This window comes from Bombus impatiens, unplaced genomic scaffold (genome assembly GCF_000188095.3).
Source record: "Bombus impatiens unplaced genomic scaffold, BIMP_2.2 scf_0136, whole genome shotgun sequence".
Lineage (NCBI taxonomy): Eukaryota > Metazoa > Arthropoda > Insecta > Hymenoptera > Apidae > Bombus > Bombus impatiens.
In genome coordinates this window covers 455808-471668 of record NT_176555.1, presented here as the reverse complement: position 1 = coordinate 471668, position 15861 = coordinate 455808, and the positions used below count along the sequence as shown (strand labels likewise).

Genomic DNA, 15861 nt, shown 5'->3' with positions numbered 1-15861 from the left:
CACGAACAAATGAACCGAGATTTGCAAAATGAACGACCATTGTCATCGGTGCGCGGAACCATTTGTCATGGCTTCGAATTAAACAAGTGGCGTTGAACGAAGCACGAAAATGTTTAACCTCGCCAACGCTGATAACTCTATGCTTAAATTGATAATCTCGTGTCCTCTCTTGCATGTTTTTCTTTTTCTCGTATGTTGTCATCTGACATAACAGCAAACATGAAAATAGAAGTGCAACTGTTTCTTAAAACCTCGATAAATATAGTTGCAGTTCTGATTTCCTATAAAATGACACTGTCAATTTGATAACTACCTTTATCGTTCGAGAGGCGTCACGATTTTCCGTCGTGCGGCGCCGCGGAGCAACCATTACACAATTCCATTGTACGTACAATATTTGTTATGCGATTTGTAGATACACGTATACGTATAGGTAGGGCCGCACACAACGAAAAATAACGTGGTTGATGTACTGCATTCTTGAGATTACGCGTGAACTACTTTTCGAGAGAATGTGTTGCGATAAAATTTTTATCGGTCTGTTGCGTGCCCGATTGTATCGAGCGTGCCGTGATTAGGTTATCACGCGGTGTTTTCAAAACTGCCAACAAACGATAGACCAATAATCAACAAACGTGATAGGGAAAATACCGAAAGCTTGTTTCTTCACAGAGTAAACTGTATCAATATCTTCGGAATGTGTTCGACCACATGACCACCTTTACACGTACAGGTAATCGAAGAAAAATGGGAGAAAGAGACGAAGATGTAGAAAACTCGACCGGTAACTCGAAATTGACGTCGAACGGATACTAATGGTTAGAGAATGGTCGAGTTAGCGAAAAACGCGTAACTCATTCTTTCACATTCGAGACGAAATGAATAAACGTAAAGGAGGCTTTAAAAGGATAAGCGTTTAAGCAGCTATGGAAGAGGGAATGCTAAGTGGCAGGGTAAAGAAGAATACTAAGAACTAAGGAAAGCATTCGTCGGGATACTCGCGGAGAACCGACCGGATGCAACGCCAGAATGGGAGTGCAAGCCTCCGCGCGCACAAGAGTCCGTTACTCGCATCGGGTATTTCCCAGAACGCGACTATAAACAAACAAACACACCAAGAGAGAGAGACAGGGCACTGTGCGCGTGTGATCCATGCCCTCCCTTCCAAGGCAACAGCACCGACGCGACGAGCCAGAAGTTCGACGGGGTTGGGAGGGGGATGAGAATACTGGCGCCGTCGGTTGAGTAACCCCACCAATATCGTCGCGCATGCGCACTCCACGGGATTCCCCAGCCGTCCCCTACTACCGGTCATCTATCCGAGTCCCCACCACGGCGCCTCTTTTTCTCTTCTCCTTAGGCGGTGGTCAAATTCGCACGTAAAGTCGTTGTGAACGTTTGACTATGATGACAAACTATCCGCAGTGTTTACTGTCGATAGTGCACTAATCTTAGAGAAGAATCGAATTTATCCGTTATCGAGAAACTCGTTCGTTGCATGGTCCCATTATCTTTTTAATGCAAAAGAAAATAGACGCCTCGGGGTAATCGTATGCCAGGAATGCGTAATGACTCTGTCTCGAGCTGCTTTCTTCGACGCAATGCTTTGTGTTGTCAAATACTTAACATTCTAACGTTCCCTGCACCGATTCTATTCGTTCAAGCATACGCTCATAAATCGTCGCAGCGATATCGCAGCGGTATCGAAACGTTTGTCTCCAATTTCACGTAGCATTTGTCGTTTCGATTCGAAATGCCACGCGACAGAAATTCTTTTCAAATATTCCCTTTGCGTCGTGCCACTATCGACAAACTCGCTTCTCGAAGGACTAGTCCTCTCGAGCAGGTAGACGAATCTTTGAGATTTCGAAAATATCTCCCCGAAGGTATTTAACGGAACCACGACAGAAGAAAATGATATTATCCCTGCGTCCGCTGTCTTCTGTTTTTCGTTCCACGGTGTTGTGAAAAAAAAAAGAAAAAAACGACCATACCAGTGGGACAAGAAAAGAAGAGAAAGACTGAAGGTGTCTCGATGCTTTCATTGCAATTTTCGCACTTGACCGCAGGGGTAAGCGTGCTTTACGATCCGCGGTAAGATTACCATCAATGCTGGAGGTGGACGGATCGCTACCCCTCGATCTCCCCTCCATCATTCCCGGATGCGGGTTTGGTGTTTGGGTGGTGGAAAAACGCGTGGTGGGGCTTGATCGAGTTGGGGGGAGGCTTGCCGCCAACGAGTGGTCAATGGTGGGGGGAAAGCGCGGGTTAGCAGCCGGGACACGCCAGGCGTAGAATTCAGTAAGCGAACGGCTCTCAACGGCCACGAACGTGTTTTTCGTTCTTCGGTTCCCGCGCATGCATATATATGTATGTATATATGTACCCGAGACTGATTCGAAAGAAACATAATCGAGACGCTGTCTAAAATTCGCATCATAACTGTAACGAACAGTCGCGACACATACCCGGTTTTACGAGAGTTCACTAGCAAAAACAGTTCTTTGGTTTCTTCAATTTTCCATTCTTCAATTTTATTTCCGCAACTGTGGCTTTAACAATTCAAACTGGATTCCAACAAGCAGTACGTGTCGCGATTACATCGCGGCTACCGGAGGCTTAAAAAATTATTCAAGGTAAGAAGAAAACACACCCCTACGACAATCCCGTAAACCGAGAGCGCGCGCGCTAGATAAGGAAGAAAAATAACGAACCAGTCCGCGTAAGGTGTGATCGAGTGTGACGCCGCGCGGCAACTCCCGTCCAAGTGCCTGTTCTTGCGGAAACAGAGGGAAACTCTAGGAACGTTTGTTCCTGTTTACAAATCGTTTGATCAGATCCTCGCGAAGTGTCGCTTAGGGAATTATTCGTCGTGACAATGGGCTAGCGCGTTTCAGCCAATCGCGTCTCAACGAAACTCGATTGTTTATCATTCGTGGAAATCCGCCGAAATGTTCGACCTGCTCCGCGAACAAAGCAAGCCTAGAACCATTCTATTCTTCCGTTCAGTCAAATATCTGAGAATCGTCCGAAGCAACGTTCCCACGGATCGCGATACTATTCCCGACAAGGAGAGTGTGGTAACTTTGTACTCAAAAGGCGCGTCTTCTCAGTGACCGGTAATTATTTCGTTGCTGCAATCGGATAATTTTCATCTTTCTTTCATGCTCGACTCGGCTGATCACGGTTGTTCGATCCTTGATTTTTTTCCTTGGCGGGAAAATTCACGGAGTTAATCTCGCGTCAAAATGTCAAAGCGTCCCGTAGGTCGCTAGAATTCTCTCTCTCGCGCGATTTCGAAAGAAGACGACGCGTCGTCGGAATTTCTTAAAATTCCTCGAACTGAAAAATGATGATCGAAGCGGAGATTTTTCGATAAGATTTTGGTCACCTCTGAAACGGAAAAGAACAGTGTATGCAGATTTGGTGTGTCGAAAAAGAGGTGATAGAAAGAGGAGGTTAACACACTGCCTCGAAGCATGAATAATTTACGTTCGCTCGAATTTTAAATAAATTTGCCCGAAGCTCTCGGTTCCAAAACAGGCGATGTAATCACGACGCGGTTCGAAAGTTGTTTACGTTCACTGTCGAACGCAACTTTATACGAATTCTCTATAGAAATAGTGCTCTCTCTGTCCGTGTCAGCCAAGGAATAATATTCCCGCTTTAGATAGATTCCCACTTTTGATACTTGGTCGCGATCCAGTGAAAGAATTCAGTGACACGTCTATTTACCAGCTACAAAATATGTATATCGCCGTTCCAAACAGTCGCGAACACGGAAACAATTGCTTTTGTGGCTAAGAACGCAAACGAGCGGTCCATACGAATACTCGTTATATCGGCGGAAATATAAGTCTTGGAATTACCTTGACGTTAAAAAAAAAAATTTTGATTCGCGATTTATATTCGTATATAAGAAAAAAACAATTGGAATGTGAAAACAAACGAAAAACAAGGAGAAACTTATATCGGTTCCATTGTATGTATTTTGGCGTGCGTCAAAATACTGCATCGCGCAGATAATAACGCGTATCCGTCGTATTTCGGCAATGGGAATAAATCGTTGGGAATGCTGGAAAGCATCGAAGTGGTGAGAATCGGTCTCGAGATCGAGCCGTTATAGCTTGGTACACGTGAACTCGGTGTGATCGCAAAATTCCACTACACTCGAGCGCGGACGAAGAGAGCGAGAGAGGGATCATTCGTAGTGTTGATCGGGGTTCGCGACCGAAAAAACATGTTTGGATCGACCGCGTGTTTATACGATAGGATGTGAAAGCAAACAATTTTGTGGCAGTGTTGGTCACGACGTAGCTCGATCTTTGTCGATGGTACGCGCTTATCTCTCTACGGTATTCGAACAGAAGAAATAAAAAGCTGGAACGATCGCGCGTTAATGATACGCAGGATGCTTTTCAAATATACGTTATGTCGAATGCTGTTCGAATCGTTACGATGTAACGTCCGTAGACGTCGATACGTGTAAATATTCGCGCGCAAGATTGATTTCCCTCGGTAGCATCCGTGTCGTAATTTCGATTAGCTGTACGTTGTCCTAGCTCCGGAGCAATTCGACAGACGGTGTTTACGATTTCACGATATCCCTTCGTAAGCTTGTGCAATATGTAGTAACATCTTTTTCGCGTGACACTCGTAAACAATCCCAGAATAGTATATCATGCTCTTCCGCTAAATGGATTTTATAAAGGCAAATCGTTTTCTTTTACGATAAAAGATTCGCTTGCACCTTGTTGCACGCTAACGGCATTGCTTTTGTGAATGTGCTTTTCCTTTATAGGCAGATGTTTTAAAGCAAGATGACAATAACGGTAATACAAAGATTAGAAACGTTATTGTTACATCCTCTGCCTTGCAACAAAGTCGGAATACAATGTTCGAGAACGACTGTTGCTTTTTTGTTCGATGTTGATTTCCTTCTCTATCGAGACAAGTGCTTCGAGCACAAACGCATCTTGAAGCTTTAAGAGCAGTATTCTATGTAGCTGTATTAGCGCTTTAAGATCGAGTGAACTCGTGCGAGTAAACGAAGATCAGGTGCACAGGGAGTCGATACAAAGGACACTCTCTTATAGGGCATTAATTTTCTTGGTTGAGAAATCGAGTTTGCTGGAGAGTCGACGCCGTTTCTCGCGGGACCCTTTTATTAGTCTCTCTCGAAGAGGCAGCTCGGGCCGTAGCGTGTTCCAATTTAGTCGCACAGCCCGTGCGCGACACGTTTCTCAGCGTCTGCGAATGCAAAACATCTCATTCACGGGCAAAAGTGCTGGCCGCCTGCGCCAATAGGCGTAGTCCCTTCTGGTAGCCGGCAAAAAGCCCGATGCGACAGGGTGGGGTTACACCGATCATTGCTCTCCATCTCTTTCTGCCACCCCTTGTGCTCGTCTTTCTGGCTTCGTCTAGTCTCTGTACACCAAAGGAAAGGAGAAAAGAGAGGAAAGTGTCGCGTACCATCGGCAGAGGGCAGCACTCGGCAGGCTGCATGAAAAACATAACCTCGTGAACCTAGAGCGAGAGAGGCGGAGAACGGTGTGGAACGTTATAAGGCGCGCGGACAGAGAATGCGCTTGTCCGCGAGAGAAGGAGACGAGACGAGCAAGGCTAAAATTAGAATGTCCGTTGGAATGCTGCTGGGTTGTGTGTACAGGGTGATTCAGCAATCGCGGGAGGATAGAGAGGAGCACACGCGCGAAAGAACGAGAGGGTGAAGAGTTTAACGGACGCTCGCGCCAACTTATTCGTTTTTAGAAGATCGATTACGAATTACAATCGGTTTGGCTTTCATTTTCCGGTAAATTTCCCCGCGATGTAGTTCCGTCGATTCCTTTTTTCGTTTTCTATCACGACGAGGTCATACATCTCGAGCTGTGTGACGCGTTCTCTGCATTCTCTTTTCAAACGGAAACAGACCGCGTCCTCGAGGTCCGTTTCAGACAAGGCAGGGACGTGACGCAAAAGTGTCGCAGGGTCATCGACGAATCGAAATATCACGTCGTCGCGAAAAAGGTCCAACGAGATTGAGCGTGCGCTCGCACATACATTTATCTTACGCGAGAGCGGTTTATTTTAAACGAGGCGCGCTCTCTCTGATATTCTCAAACGGTATATATCTATATGATCTAAGCAAATTGCGAGGTCGTCTAGTGGAAGTTAGTCGGTATATCGATTATCCGAATCCCCTCTGCTCGAGACTTCTCTCCTTGATATCTAGCGATCGACGCTGCTCTCTATCCTGCGGTATCGGTCGGTGGTTATCCCCTTTGCTCGGTGTACAGAGAGAGAGTAGAAGGCAGAAAGAGAGAGTATGAGAAGTAGACGAGAGTCAGGGGACCAAGGAATAGATAAGCAAATAAATAAACTAGCGGGGCGAAGCGAAAGCCAGCCAAGCAGAGGGAGTAGGGCCGCTGGGTGGCTCTCGGGCAAATGCTCGACGAGGTCGACGTCCTGACACGGATGGTTGACGCCATGGGGCCCGCCTCGTAACCGGCCTGGAAAGAAGAACGAGGAAAGGTAGATAAAGAGGATGAAAGAAAGGGCCTTGCCGACTTGCGTTTTCATCGTCTAAATATAAATTCCTCCTTCTCTCGTTTACGATCTCTTCCTCTGGTTCACCCTCCCTTCCCGGAGCCGTCCACGCTACGGCCGCTGCAAATTCCTTGATTAATTCGTCGAAACCTTTCATGGTTAGGTTTATTAACAACACCGTAATCCGAGAACCGCGCTCGGAGATTGTTTACCATCCGTAGCGAAACTTACGAGGAATTTAATAGTCGGTTGGTTCTTCGAGTTTACGCGCATCGAACGTGGTACGTTGCGGGTCTTCCGTTATGTAGTTGCCTCCTTATTCGTGCGAAATGATCGATGAAGATCTCTGAAAAATGAGAACGGGAATTTATCGTATCTGCGATGCATTGTGTCACGACTTCGCTTTGTTGGCACCATCTTCTCTCCCTCTGCATCTTCGATCGCTCATTTTTGGCAATGGCATCTCGTTAAGACGTCGATATTTACCCGCACCGTTAGCAAAAGGTTTCTCGCAACGCGGATTTCCTGTGTCTTCTGCTTGGCGGAAAGCTTGTTTGGGGAGTCAACGGGCGTGCAGATTTGGGAAACGGTCAAAGACCGTTCTGCTGGAGCGGGAAGACGCAGAAAGAGAGGGGAGAAGGTCAGAGAAGAAAAGAGAGCATTTCGACGGAGGATCATCCGGATTCTCTTGTTCGAGGATGAGAACTAGTTCCTTTCTTTTGTGGCGGCTACGGTATAACGCGAGATCCGTCTTTGGACGGAAGTACACAATGGTGATGGGAGGAAGGAAGCGGCAAGCGAAAGGGGCGCGATCGTCTTTCGAACCGGAAATGAAGCGATCACCGCTTAAAAATCACGTTCGTGTGCGTGAGCAGCAGAATCTTTTTTTCTCCTTCTCGTCGTCCCATCTTTTTCTAGTCTTGTTCAATTTTCCCACTGCAAGAGCCGTTTAAATCGCGTTCGACGATACTTTGACTTGTTACACGCTCGTAAATAATGGGAAATATGTTACAGTCGTGTCCGTAAGCCGATTATGCCGTAGATTCGTTAGAAAGTCGTCTGCCATTGCACAATCTTTGCTCGAATCACTCGAGTCACACGTAGCCTTGATCTTTCAACGTGCCTCGGATACGAACTACAATGCGTGACATTTTGGACGCTTTCGTTTGGCACGGGATCGTCAGGTGGTAGGACTTTTAAACGAGCCCGTCAGCCTGACCTGCGCGACATAGCCACGTGTCCGTAATGCTGATGTCAGTTCCGGCACCTGATTTCCTGGTACCGGCTGATCCATTGGCCTATGAGAGCAGAATTAACTGTTCGGACAAGAGTTCGTTCCTCTACGTCTTACTATCACTCTATCATCGAATTCTTTTTGTATTTTACGGAAAGTGTTGCCTCGATTGGTAACCGTTACTGATCACGTTACACACCTGTCAAAAAACCTATGTAACTGCAAATATTTGACGTACATAAGACACTTTTTGAGGACGAAGTTGCTGCCACTATCTGTTTCAAACGTTGGTCATATCACTAAATCGTAGGATGCCAAAAAGCGAACTCTAAGTAATCAAGTCGTTGACGTTTTTGTTGCAGCGTGTGGCGAACCAGGCGCTTACCGTTTCGCCACAGCCGGCAGTAACGGTGGAGGGGCCGGTGTCCAAAATGTCTCCACCAACGAACGACGTGACCAATGGCGTGGTAGCGCCACCCAACACCTTGGCGCCCCGGGTTTCGCCGACCACGAACCCGGCCCTTACCACCATCAACCCGCCAACGCACAAGCGGACTCCCAAGGACTTCATCTTTGGCAAGGCGATCGGCGAGGGAAGCTTCTCCACCGTAAGTGTATTATCTCGTTAACTCGATTAAATCATTAAAAAGCTCCGAATTACACTGAGAAGAGAGCAGGAAAGGGGGCAAGAAAAAAGTGTCGCCGGTCTCGGACCCTCTCGATGTGATTCCTCTCGAACTTTCCCCTTGTTACGAAGAAAGTTTCTCTCGTATGGCGCGTCAGTAGTAGCAGTTGTCCCTGAAAGTTTTTCTGTTTCGCAACCCAACAACTCCTCTCCCTATTTTTACTCCCCATTTTTACTCCCCATTATGTTTAGTCGCGTACGCTACGAATATCGATCTAATCAGTACGTTGTTTCGATTGTTCCGTAGGTTTACCTCGCCAAAGATATCCATACTGGGAAGGAGTACGCGATAAAAGTGTGTGATAAACGTCACATCATCAAGGAGAAGAAAACGGAGTACGTGAAGCGGGAGAAGGAGGTGCTAAACATGCTCGCGGGCGCGAAACACTCGTTCGTGCGCCTGTTTTGCACCTTCCAAGACGTCGAAAGACTCTATTTCGTTCTATCGTACGCGAAAAACGGTGAGCTCCTGCCGTATATCAACAAGGTGGGCTCGTTCGACATCGAGTGTACCAAGTTCTACTCGGCGGAGATCCTTCGCGCTCTCGAGTACCTCCACGGGCTCGGCATCATCCATCGCGATCTCAAGCCGGAGAATATATTGTTGGACGAGAAGATGCACGTGCTCATCACCGACTTTGGTAGCGCGAAGATTCTCAAGGACCCGGAGACAGTGGTAACGCACCCCGCAACGGACGATTCGCAGCAGCAGCAACAGCAGCAGCAGCAACAACCGTACCGAAGAGAACGCAGGGGTTCGTTCGTTGGTACCGCCCAATACGTATCTCCGGAGCTCTTAACCGACAAGACGAGCAGAGCCTCCGATCTCTGGGCCCTCGGCTGTATAATCTACCAGATGGTCGCTGGTCTGCCACCGTTCCGCTCTAGGAGCGAGTACATGATATTCCAAAAGATCCTGAAACTCGAGTACGAAATCCCTGACGGATTCTGCGAGCTGGCGAGATCCCTCGTCAGTCAGCTGTTGGTGCTCGAGCCATCGCAGAGATTGGGTGCCCAGGACGAACATGGTGCCGGATATCCCAGCATCAGGGCGCATCCGTTCTTCGAGGGTGTCGACTTTGAAACCCTCCACGAGCAGACACCACCGCCGATCTATCCCTACCTACCCGGTACCTCTGAGAACGAGGAGCTTAGGTCGCAGTACAGGGTTCCCGATCATCTGGAACCCGGCCTCGACGACAAACAGCTCACGAGGCTTCTTGGTCTGGGCATTGGCGAAGACGATGACGACGACGACGATGAAGATACCACCACTGAGCGCGAGAAACCCGCGCAACCCAGTACGGTCGTCGAGAAACCGAGAAGAACGAGGACCACTGCTGACGGTAGTAACATCGCCGATCTAACGCCGGAGGAGATCAGAAACCGGCTAGAGAAGCAACGTGCCTCGAACCAGTGGGACTGCTTCGTCGAGGGCAACCTGATACTGAAGCAGGGCTTCGTCAACAAGAGGAAAGGTCTCTTTGCTAGACGAAGGATGCTCCTGCTCACTACCGGACCACACCTATATTACGTCGATTCTGTAAACATGGTGCTGAAGGGCGAGATACCCTGGAGCCCGGAACTTAGGGTCGAGCCGAAGAGCTTCAAGATCTTCTTCGTCCACACGGTAGGTTTCTCTCTCGTGGTCGCGCTTCTCTCTTTGTAACTGGCATTTTCGTTACGACGTTTCTATAATTTGCTGTCGTTACCTGTTACAGCCAAACAGAACGTACTATCTCGAAGATCCCGAAGGATTCGCATTGGAGTGGTGTAGAGCGATCGAGAATATGCGAGTCCATTACTACGGCCTGCAGGAGTCCACCGCTTAAACAAAAGACTGATGAACATAGATCGTTTCGGATGGAACAGAGCAAATGAACGTTTCACCGATTACGGTAATAACAATGTCCGCGAGGTGCGATCATCGATGTATTATTAATTTGTTTATGGCCAGAGGGGGCGTTTATTTAGATCGTTTGTTAGCGTGTAACTTGGCATTAGGAGAGGTACATTCTAGAATAGGTTAGCGTTTTTCTAACGCGTTCAAAGCACTGTGTACAGATTAGGAAAATTTTCTAGATAAAAATACAAAATATTTAGATAATAGTAGACTTCTGTTGAAATACAGAGGAATGAAGAGATATACAAAAGGCACAAAAAGTGTTATCGAAATCGTGCGATTGCCGGTTTTTTCACTAGTTACGTTTTGTTATTTATTATCGAACTCGCGGAACCTTGAAAAAGCTGCACGACGTTCCTCGCACGTGAACACACAAGGAATAGCGAAATTTTTAGCCAAGGTTTTAGCTGTGTGTATTCACAATGTTAAGCGCTGCCTGTGACATAACGTTCGTGATCGAGGTCGCCTGGCTGTCCATTACTTTCATTACGGGGAAAGGAAAATAAAGTCGTTCATCCGCGCGAATTTTGTTATTTATAATTCGTGACACGTAATCGGGACATCACAATCAAAATTTTATCGTGTTAAATCGACGCTTCGTAACTCTTTGGGAGAAGAAACGAGAAACGGTAGTACCTGGTTAACGAAGAAAGGAACAAAAAGAGTTATACTAACGTTAGACTAACGTAAACGGAAGCCAGGCGTATGTCGATTATTCGCGTTTAAAGCAGTGGCAGTATGTAGCAATTTTGTTCCAAATATAGCCAAAATTACATAGAAAAATACAGACGAGTTCTTTTAGAAGTTAAAACGACGGCGGAGTGACAATGTGTGATTCGTATGATAGTTTTGTGTTCGCTGTCGATTTTACGAATCTAGGACATCAATTTATATAGTCGAAGTTAACCAAAAAAAGATAAAAAAATGCAGTGGGGGACAACATTGCCGCTTTGCAGCTTTAATGAATAGTTTACGTTGCCTGAAAGGGATTCGCGGAATGTTGCGCGTTATTCCGTTGGATCCCTTGCTCTCTTCATATTACAGTATTCTTCTCGTTGTTCGTTACCCCTTTTCCTCCTCGGTACGTTGTAAATATTAGCGCGATGTCACGAAGAGCAGGCTTCGTAAAGCATATACTAATTCTATACATAGTTCTATATATTTGTAAGTACAAAAATCGTTGTCCAACCACGGCGTTTTTACGTTCGTTTCTTAGTCCGATTTTCTTCGTCTCCGATCTGGCCCTCGCGGACGCGATCGAACAATGTGTATAGCCGGGAATTAGAAAAACATTATTTAGGTCTTAATTGGAAGTAATGTTTAGTAGTTTAAAAGAAAAAAGATGCAAGAAGAGAAGAAGATTAGCGTTTGTTGTACAAAGAGAAGCGGTGGAGATGGGAAGAGTGCTCTTTTTGTTCTTTTCCCGTGAAAGACTTGGCACTTGAACACTATAAATTAAGTAGTTAGGAAATAGAATCCTTTAAAAAGGGTAGCTTTAAGAGAAGTAGTATCCCGTTTAGATTTGCGAGAATCACACACACAAACACATACACTACTACACTCGTTGCGTTCAAGCTATCGTCGTTGTCGTTCTTACTACTATTCTAAGTTTCTAATATTTAGTAACATAGTTAACAATATTAATTAATTATTTCATCGTATTACCAACGTATAAGTATTTTTCTCCCCTCGTAACTGTCGACGTATTTAATTGAACGATTTTGTTTTTTCATTTTTTTTTTCTCACGCGCGATCTTTTCTTAATTTATTATTCGCCGTAATTGTCCTACGTTTATTTATTTTTTATAGTTTACGTTTCCGCGTTAGTAAAGATCACACGCTTCGTTTACGTGTAGGCGTTCACATACAGACTTAGTACTAGTACCGCTACTACCACTGCGACTATTATTATTAGTGCTATTACTACTATTACTATTACTATATCTATTACTATCCCTATCATAGCGTCGTTGTTGCATACGTAGATACACGCATACGAATGCGTGCTCGTCGCGTGTATATACGCATGCACGTGCTTATAATACGTTCTGTAACTTATATTATTACTCTCTATCCTCTTTAGGCGTAATTTTAGGTATTTTGTAAATAATACTGCCACGTTTATCGCGTCGACTTGCCGAAACGCTATTCCTCGACTTTCTGGCGCTATCGAGTCATGGCCGGACTGTGTACGATACAGCTGTATATTATCTATACATAAATATTCTATATATACATATATAATTATATATATAAAAAGGTATATATATATACACACATAGACGCGTAAAATTATATAAAATATTTATGAATTGTGAATAGTAGTTAGGAAAATCGTGTATAAACGTTCGTTTGTAGATTTTAGGCCGAATACGCGCTTAGGTTTAATACTTTGTTGACGTTACCTTTGCCACGACTTGATTGCGCCGTTTCATTACACGTTGTACTATAAACGCATGATAATCCCCACGTTCTCCTCGCGATATTTAGGGAGACTTAAACAGGGTATTCGGAGAAGTATTCGACGGAGGGTGGTCGGTCGTCGTGCCTGCGACGCCGCGTGAGTACGCTCGAAAAAATGGTGATTCGTTTATGGATCAACATTGTCCTCGTGCCCAGTGGCTTTTCAAAATGACCGCTTTTGGCTTGCCACGTACGGTGCTTGCGGGCTAAAACGGGGCGCATAGGCTCGACGATCGTCCATCCTTGTCGTTTCTTTCTCTTCAACTAGTGAGAATCGATCGCGAGGAGGAGGTATTCGATAATTGTTGCCGCTGACACCCCCGCCCTCTCCCCGTCCTAATCCTTATACTCTTCGTACTCCGCAGAATAGCGTTTCGGTAGCGTTAGGTAAAATGAAGCAACAACACACGCAGTCTTTCTATCAAAACGAAGCACGTGTCGAGGACATTCTCAAAATTTAAAAAGCATGCGAAATGTTGCTTTAACAAAGACGACGCGGCGACGCTGTTTCACGGCCGAGTCCGATATTATAGTTCCTCGTTGCCTCGACCAGCTGCTTCCTTTCCGAAGAAAGAATGCGTTCACTACCCTGTCATCAACCCGGAGAATCGTTTTAATCATGGGTCGTTGATACGGAGTGCGACACCGGCGTTTCCATTGTTGTAAACTTTGTAGGTTCTACGTTTTATGTAGACGTTGCAAACTTTCTGATGGAAATGCGTAAATTTTTCCTAAGCGCTGGCTCCTGTCGAGGGGAAGGATGGTCGCTTATTAAATAGTTTTCCGTCGGTTTTGGAGACTGGTCTTGAGATTCCTAACCCCAAAGGGCGACGCTTACCTCCTTTTTTATTATAGTTCACTTGCTCTAACTGAACTTAAAGAAAATTTCTAGTGTATTTGTTGAGTGTCATTCGACGCAAAAGATCTAGCTAATTTAATTTATACGCTCGCGAGAGGGAAGAACGAATACTTAAAAAGATCAAGCAAGAATATGTGTATGTAAGAAAAGAAAACATTCGAATGCACTAATGTAAACTACGCAAGCAATAACAACAAGGCCTTGCGATTATTCAAATGCCTACCGTTTCGGCGTAACAAGGACGGTTCAACTATTAATTGCAGTATTATTAAATGTATGCAGACTAAAGTACACTTACACGCGTACACCTACACATCGGTTTACTTATACACATTAAATACTTCACATTGGATAAGAAGACTCTGTAAATAGTTAGTATGTAATTGATATTATAGGTGATACAACCTATTAATATTAACATCAAATTTATTTATAGTAAATTTTCCGAAATATCGCATATCTATGTGTTATTTAATTACCATAACCTTTCCTATCCTGTTTGAAAATTACCGTTTTATTCCTATATATTAAGTTAAAAGGAATCAATAAATTCTTGGTAAGTATATACAGAATGTATATTTACACTACAATTATTGTACATTATAAACTAATTACAAGATACTTAACATCATATGGCACTCTAAAAATGTCTTGACGACATTGGAACGTAAGTATTTAATTCCATTAACATTAATCCATATTGCATAAGAGTACATTTATTAATGAATTTTCCTGTAACTTAAGGAATTACCATATAAAAAGCACATCTAGTCATTTGAATAATTGATTATTTTCTTCGAAGTATTTTGCGTGCTACAGTAGCGATGGTTACTTGCGTAAAAACAGGCATAGGAAGAGATTTTTCTGATTAATTTGACAAATGCGCCAACAGATGCTTTTTTAAATCCGGCATATTCTTTGAAATGGTTGGGCATTTGTGACACTTTAGCGGAGTATTCAAGTGTTGCGCGCTCTCCTCCGATTTCAATTTTTTCAGTTCACCTTTCTCGCGTAACTGGTGGCAAATGTCTGCAATTTATAAGAAATGAGGTCTGTTCTTTTATTAAACAGACACAGATATATTTACCTGCTGAATGTAAGAAGAAGGGAGTTGTAAACGAATTCCAATGATACTTGGTCTTTAGACAAGGACTATTAAAATCTGTACTTATTACGTGTAAATGTAATCTGTGCATGCTTGGTACAGCATGGTATCCAATACTGCATCAAATAATATGTTTACGTGGTATTAGAGTGACTTAATTTTGGTGTGGGATAAAAACAATATCTATACATACAGGAACTCAGACTCTTTATGCTCTTGAGTTAAATCTTCAGCAACGCTATGCATGTGGAACAATAAATCTTCATTTTCTTTTTTTATGTGCCACAGAGATGGAATGTCTGCTTTTGGTATAACTAAATAGTGATATTGGGCTTTTGGATATTTATCTTTGATGACAACAACTTTATCATTTTCCTTTACTTTATACTGAGGATCTTCCATAGAAACAAGCAAACCTGTTGCCCAATCACGCCTCTTTGGAGCTATTACATCGGTTGATGTAACTTTTAGGGATCGTTTCATTATTATTTCTTGATTTTCACCTTTTGCAGACCGTAATTTCTACCAAAACATATACTCACACAGTGAAACAAATTTTCGGCACTTTGTCCATGTTATAAATAGCATAATGCAATAATATAGTAATAAAGTACTAAAAATAAGAAAGAATTCCAAATTAATTTAATATTATTTTAATCATATCGTAATTTTATACTTACCGGGGTAATGCAACGAATAAGATTAACTGCTGGTCAATAGTATTTCAATTTCTATGAATTTTATACTAAAACAAATTAGCGTATAAATATCTCAGAGGTTATGTTTGTGATGTGATATGTGTTATAAGGTACGAAAAGTAGATAATTATAGAGAGATTGCTTGCATTCTGTTTGGAAAGACGTAGTGTGTGCGTAATTAGCACTAAGCATGTTTATCAATTCTCATTTCCTTTGTATTTAATTAATCTTGTCCACTTCCGATCTTTCTGAATACGGAACAGCGTCAACTGAATTTGACATTTATCTACGCTCCGTTATTCCGAATCATATAATACGCATGCGCGTGCGTTCAAGTTCTTAGCGGCTTTGAATTTTGAATTTCTAAA

General features: G+C 43.9%; 2 protein-coding genes across 10 annotated transcripts in view; one reads left to right on the top strand and one right to left on the bottom strand.

Moving 5' to 3' along the window:
- LOC100742861 (3-phosphoinositide-dependent protein kinase 1) overlaps positions 1-14136 on the top strand; it is a 424087-nt gene extending 409951 nt beyond the window's left edge. For 4 of the 8 annotated variants that reach the window (XM_033319190.1, XM_033319189.1, XM_024365542.2 and 1 more), the window contains 3 exons: positions 8143-8388; positions 8713-10095; positions 10187-13737. In XM_033319190.1, coding sequence (XP_033175081.1) covers positions 8143-8388; positions 8713-10095; positions 10187-10297 — 1740 coding nt within the window. In that variant the 3' untranslated portion in view covers positions 10298-13737. Of the gene's footprint in view, positions 1-416; positions 2637-8142; positions 8389-8712; positions 10096-10186 lie in introns of those variants that run through there. The other 4 variants (XM_024365544.2, XM_024365541.2, XM_024365543.2 and 1 more) reach the window with 2 other exon arrangements.
- Positions 14137-14240: 104 nt separating this feature from the next.
- On the bottom strand, positions 14241-15816 carry LOC100747480 (aprataxin). Of its 2 annotated transcripts, XM_003487078.4 has the most exons (5): positions 15476-15816; positions 15338-15408; positions 14989-15259; positions 14778-14911; positions 14241-14719 (listed from the first exon to the last, which is right to left on the bottom strand). In XM_003487078.4, exons 2-5 carry the CDS (start codon positions 15381-15383, stop codon positions 14559-14561), a joined length of 612 nt encoding a protein of 203 aa, XP_003487126.1. In that variant the 5' UTR covers positions 15384-15408; positions 15476-15816; the 3' UTR covers positions 14241-14558. The 2 variants fall into 2 exon arrangements, with proteins under 2 accessions (XP_003487126.1, XP_012237435.1); XM_012382012.3 differs by lacking the exon at positions 15338-15408 and having other exon boundaries at positions 14989-15317; positions 15476-15804.
- Positions 15817-15861: the final 45 nt, after the last annotated feature.

Bases quoted from the DNA above. Each gene is read 5' to 3' on its own strand.
- LOC100747480 (XM_003487078.4), bottom strand. From the start codon at position 15,383: ATGCTATTTATAACATGGACAAAGTGCCGAAAATTTGTTTCACTGT. The intron at 15,260-15,337 runs GTGAGTATATGT...GATCCCTAAAAG, and splicing joins CCGAAAATTTGTTTCACTGT to TTACATCAACCGATGTAATA. The intron at 14,720-14,777 runs GTAAATATATCT...TATAAATTGCAG, and splicing joins CTTCTTCTTACATTCAGCAG to ACATTTGCCACCAGTTACGC.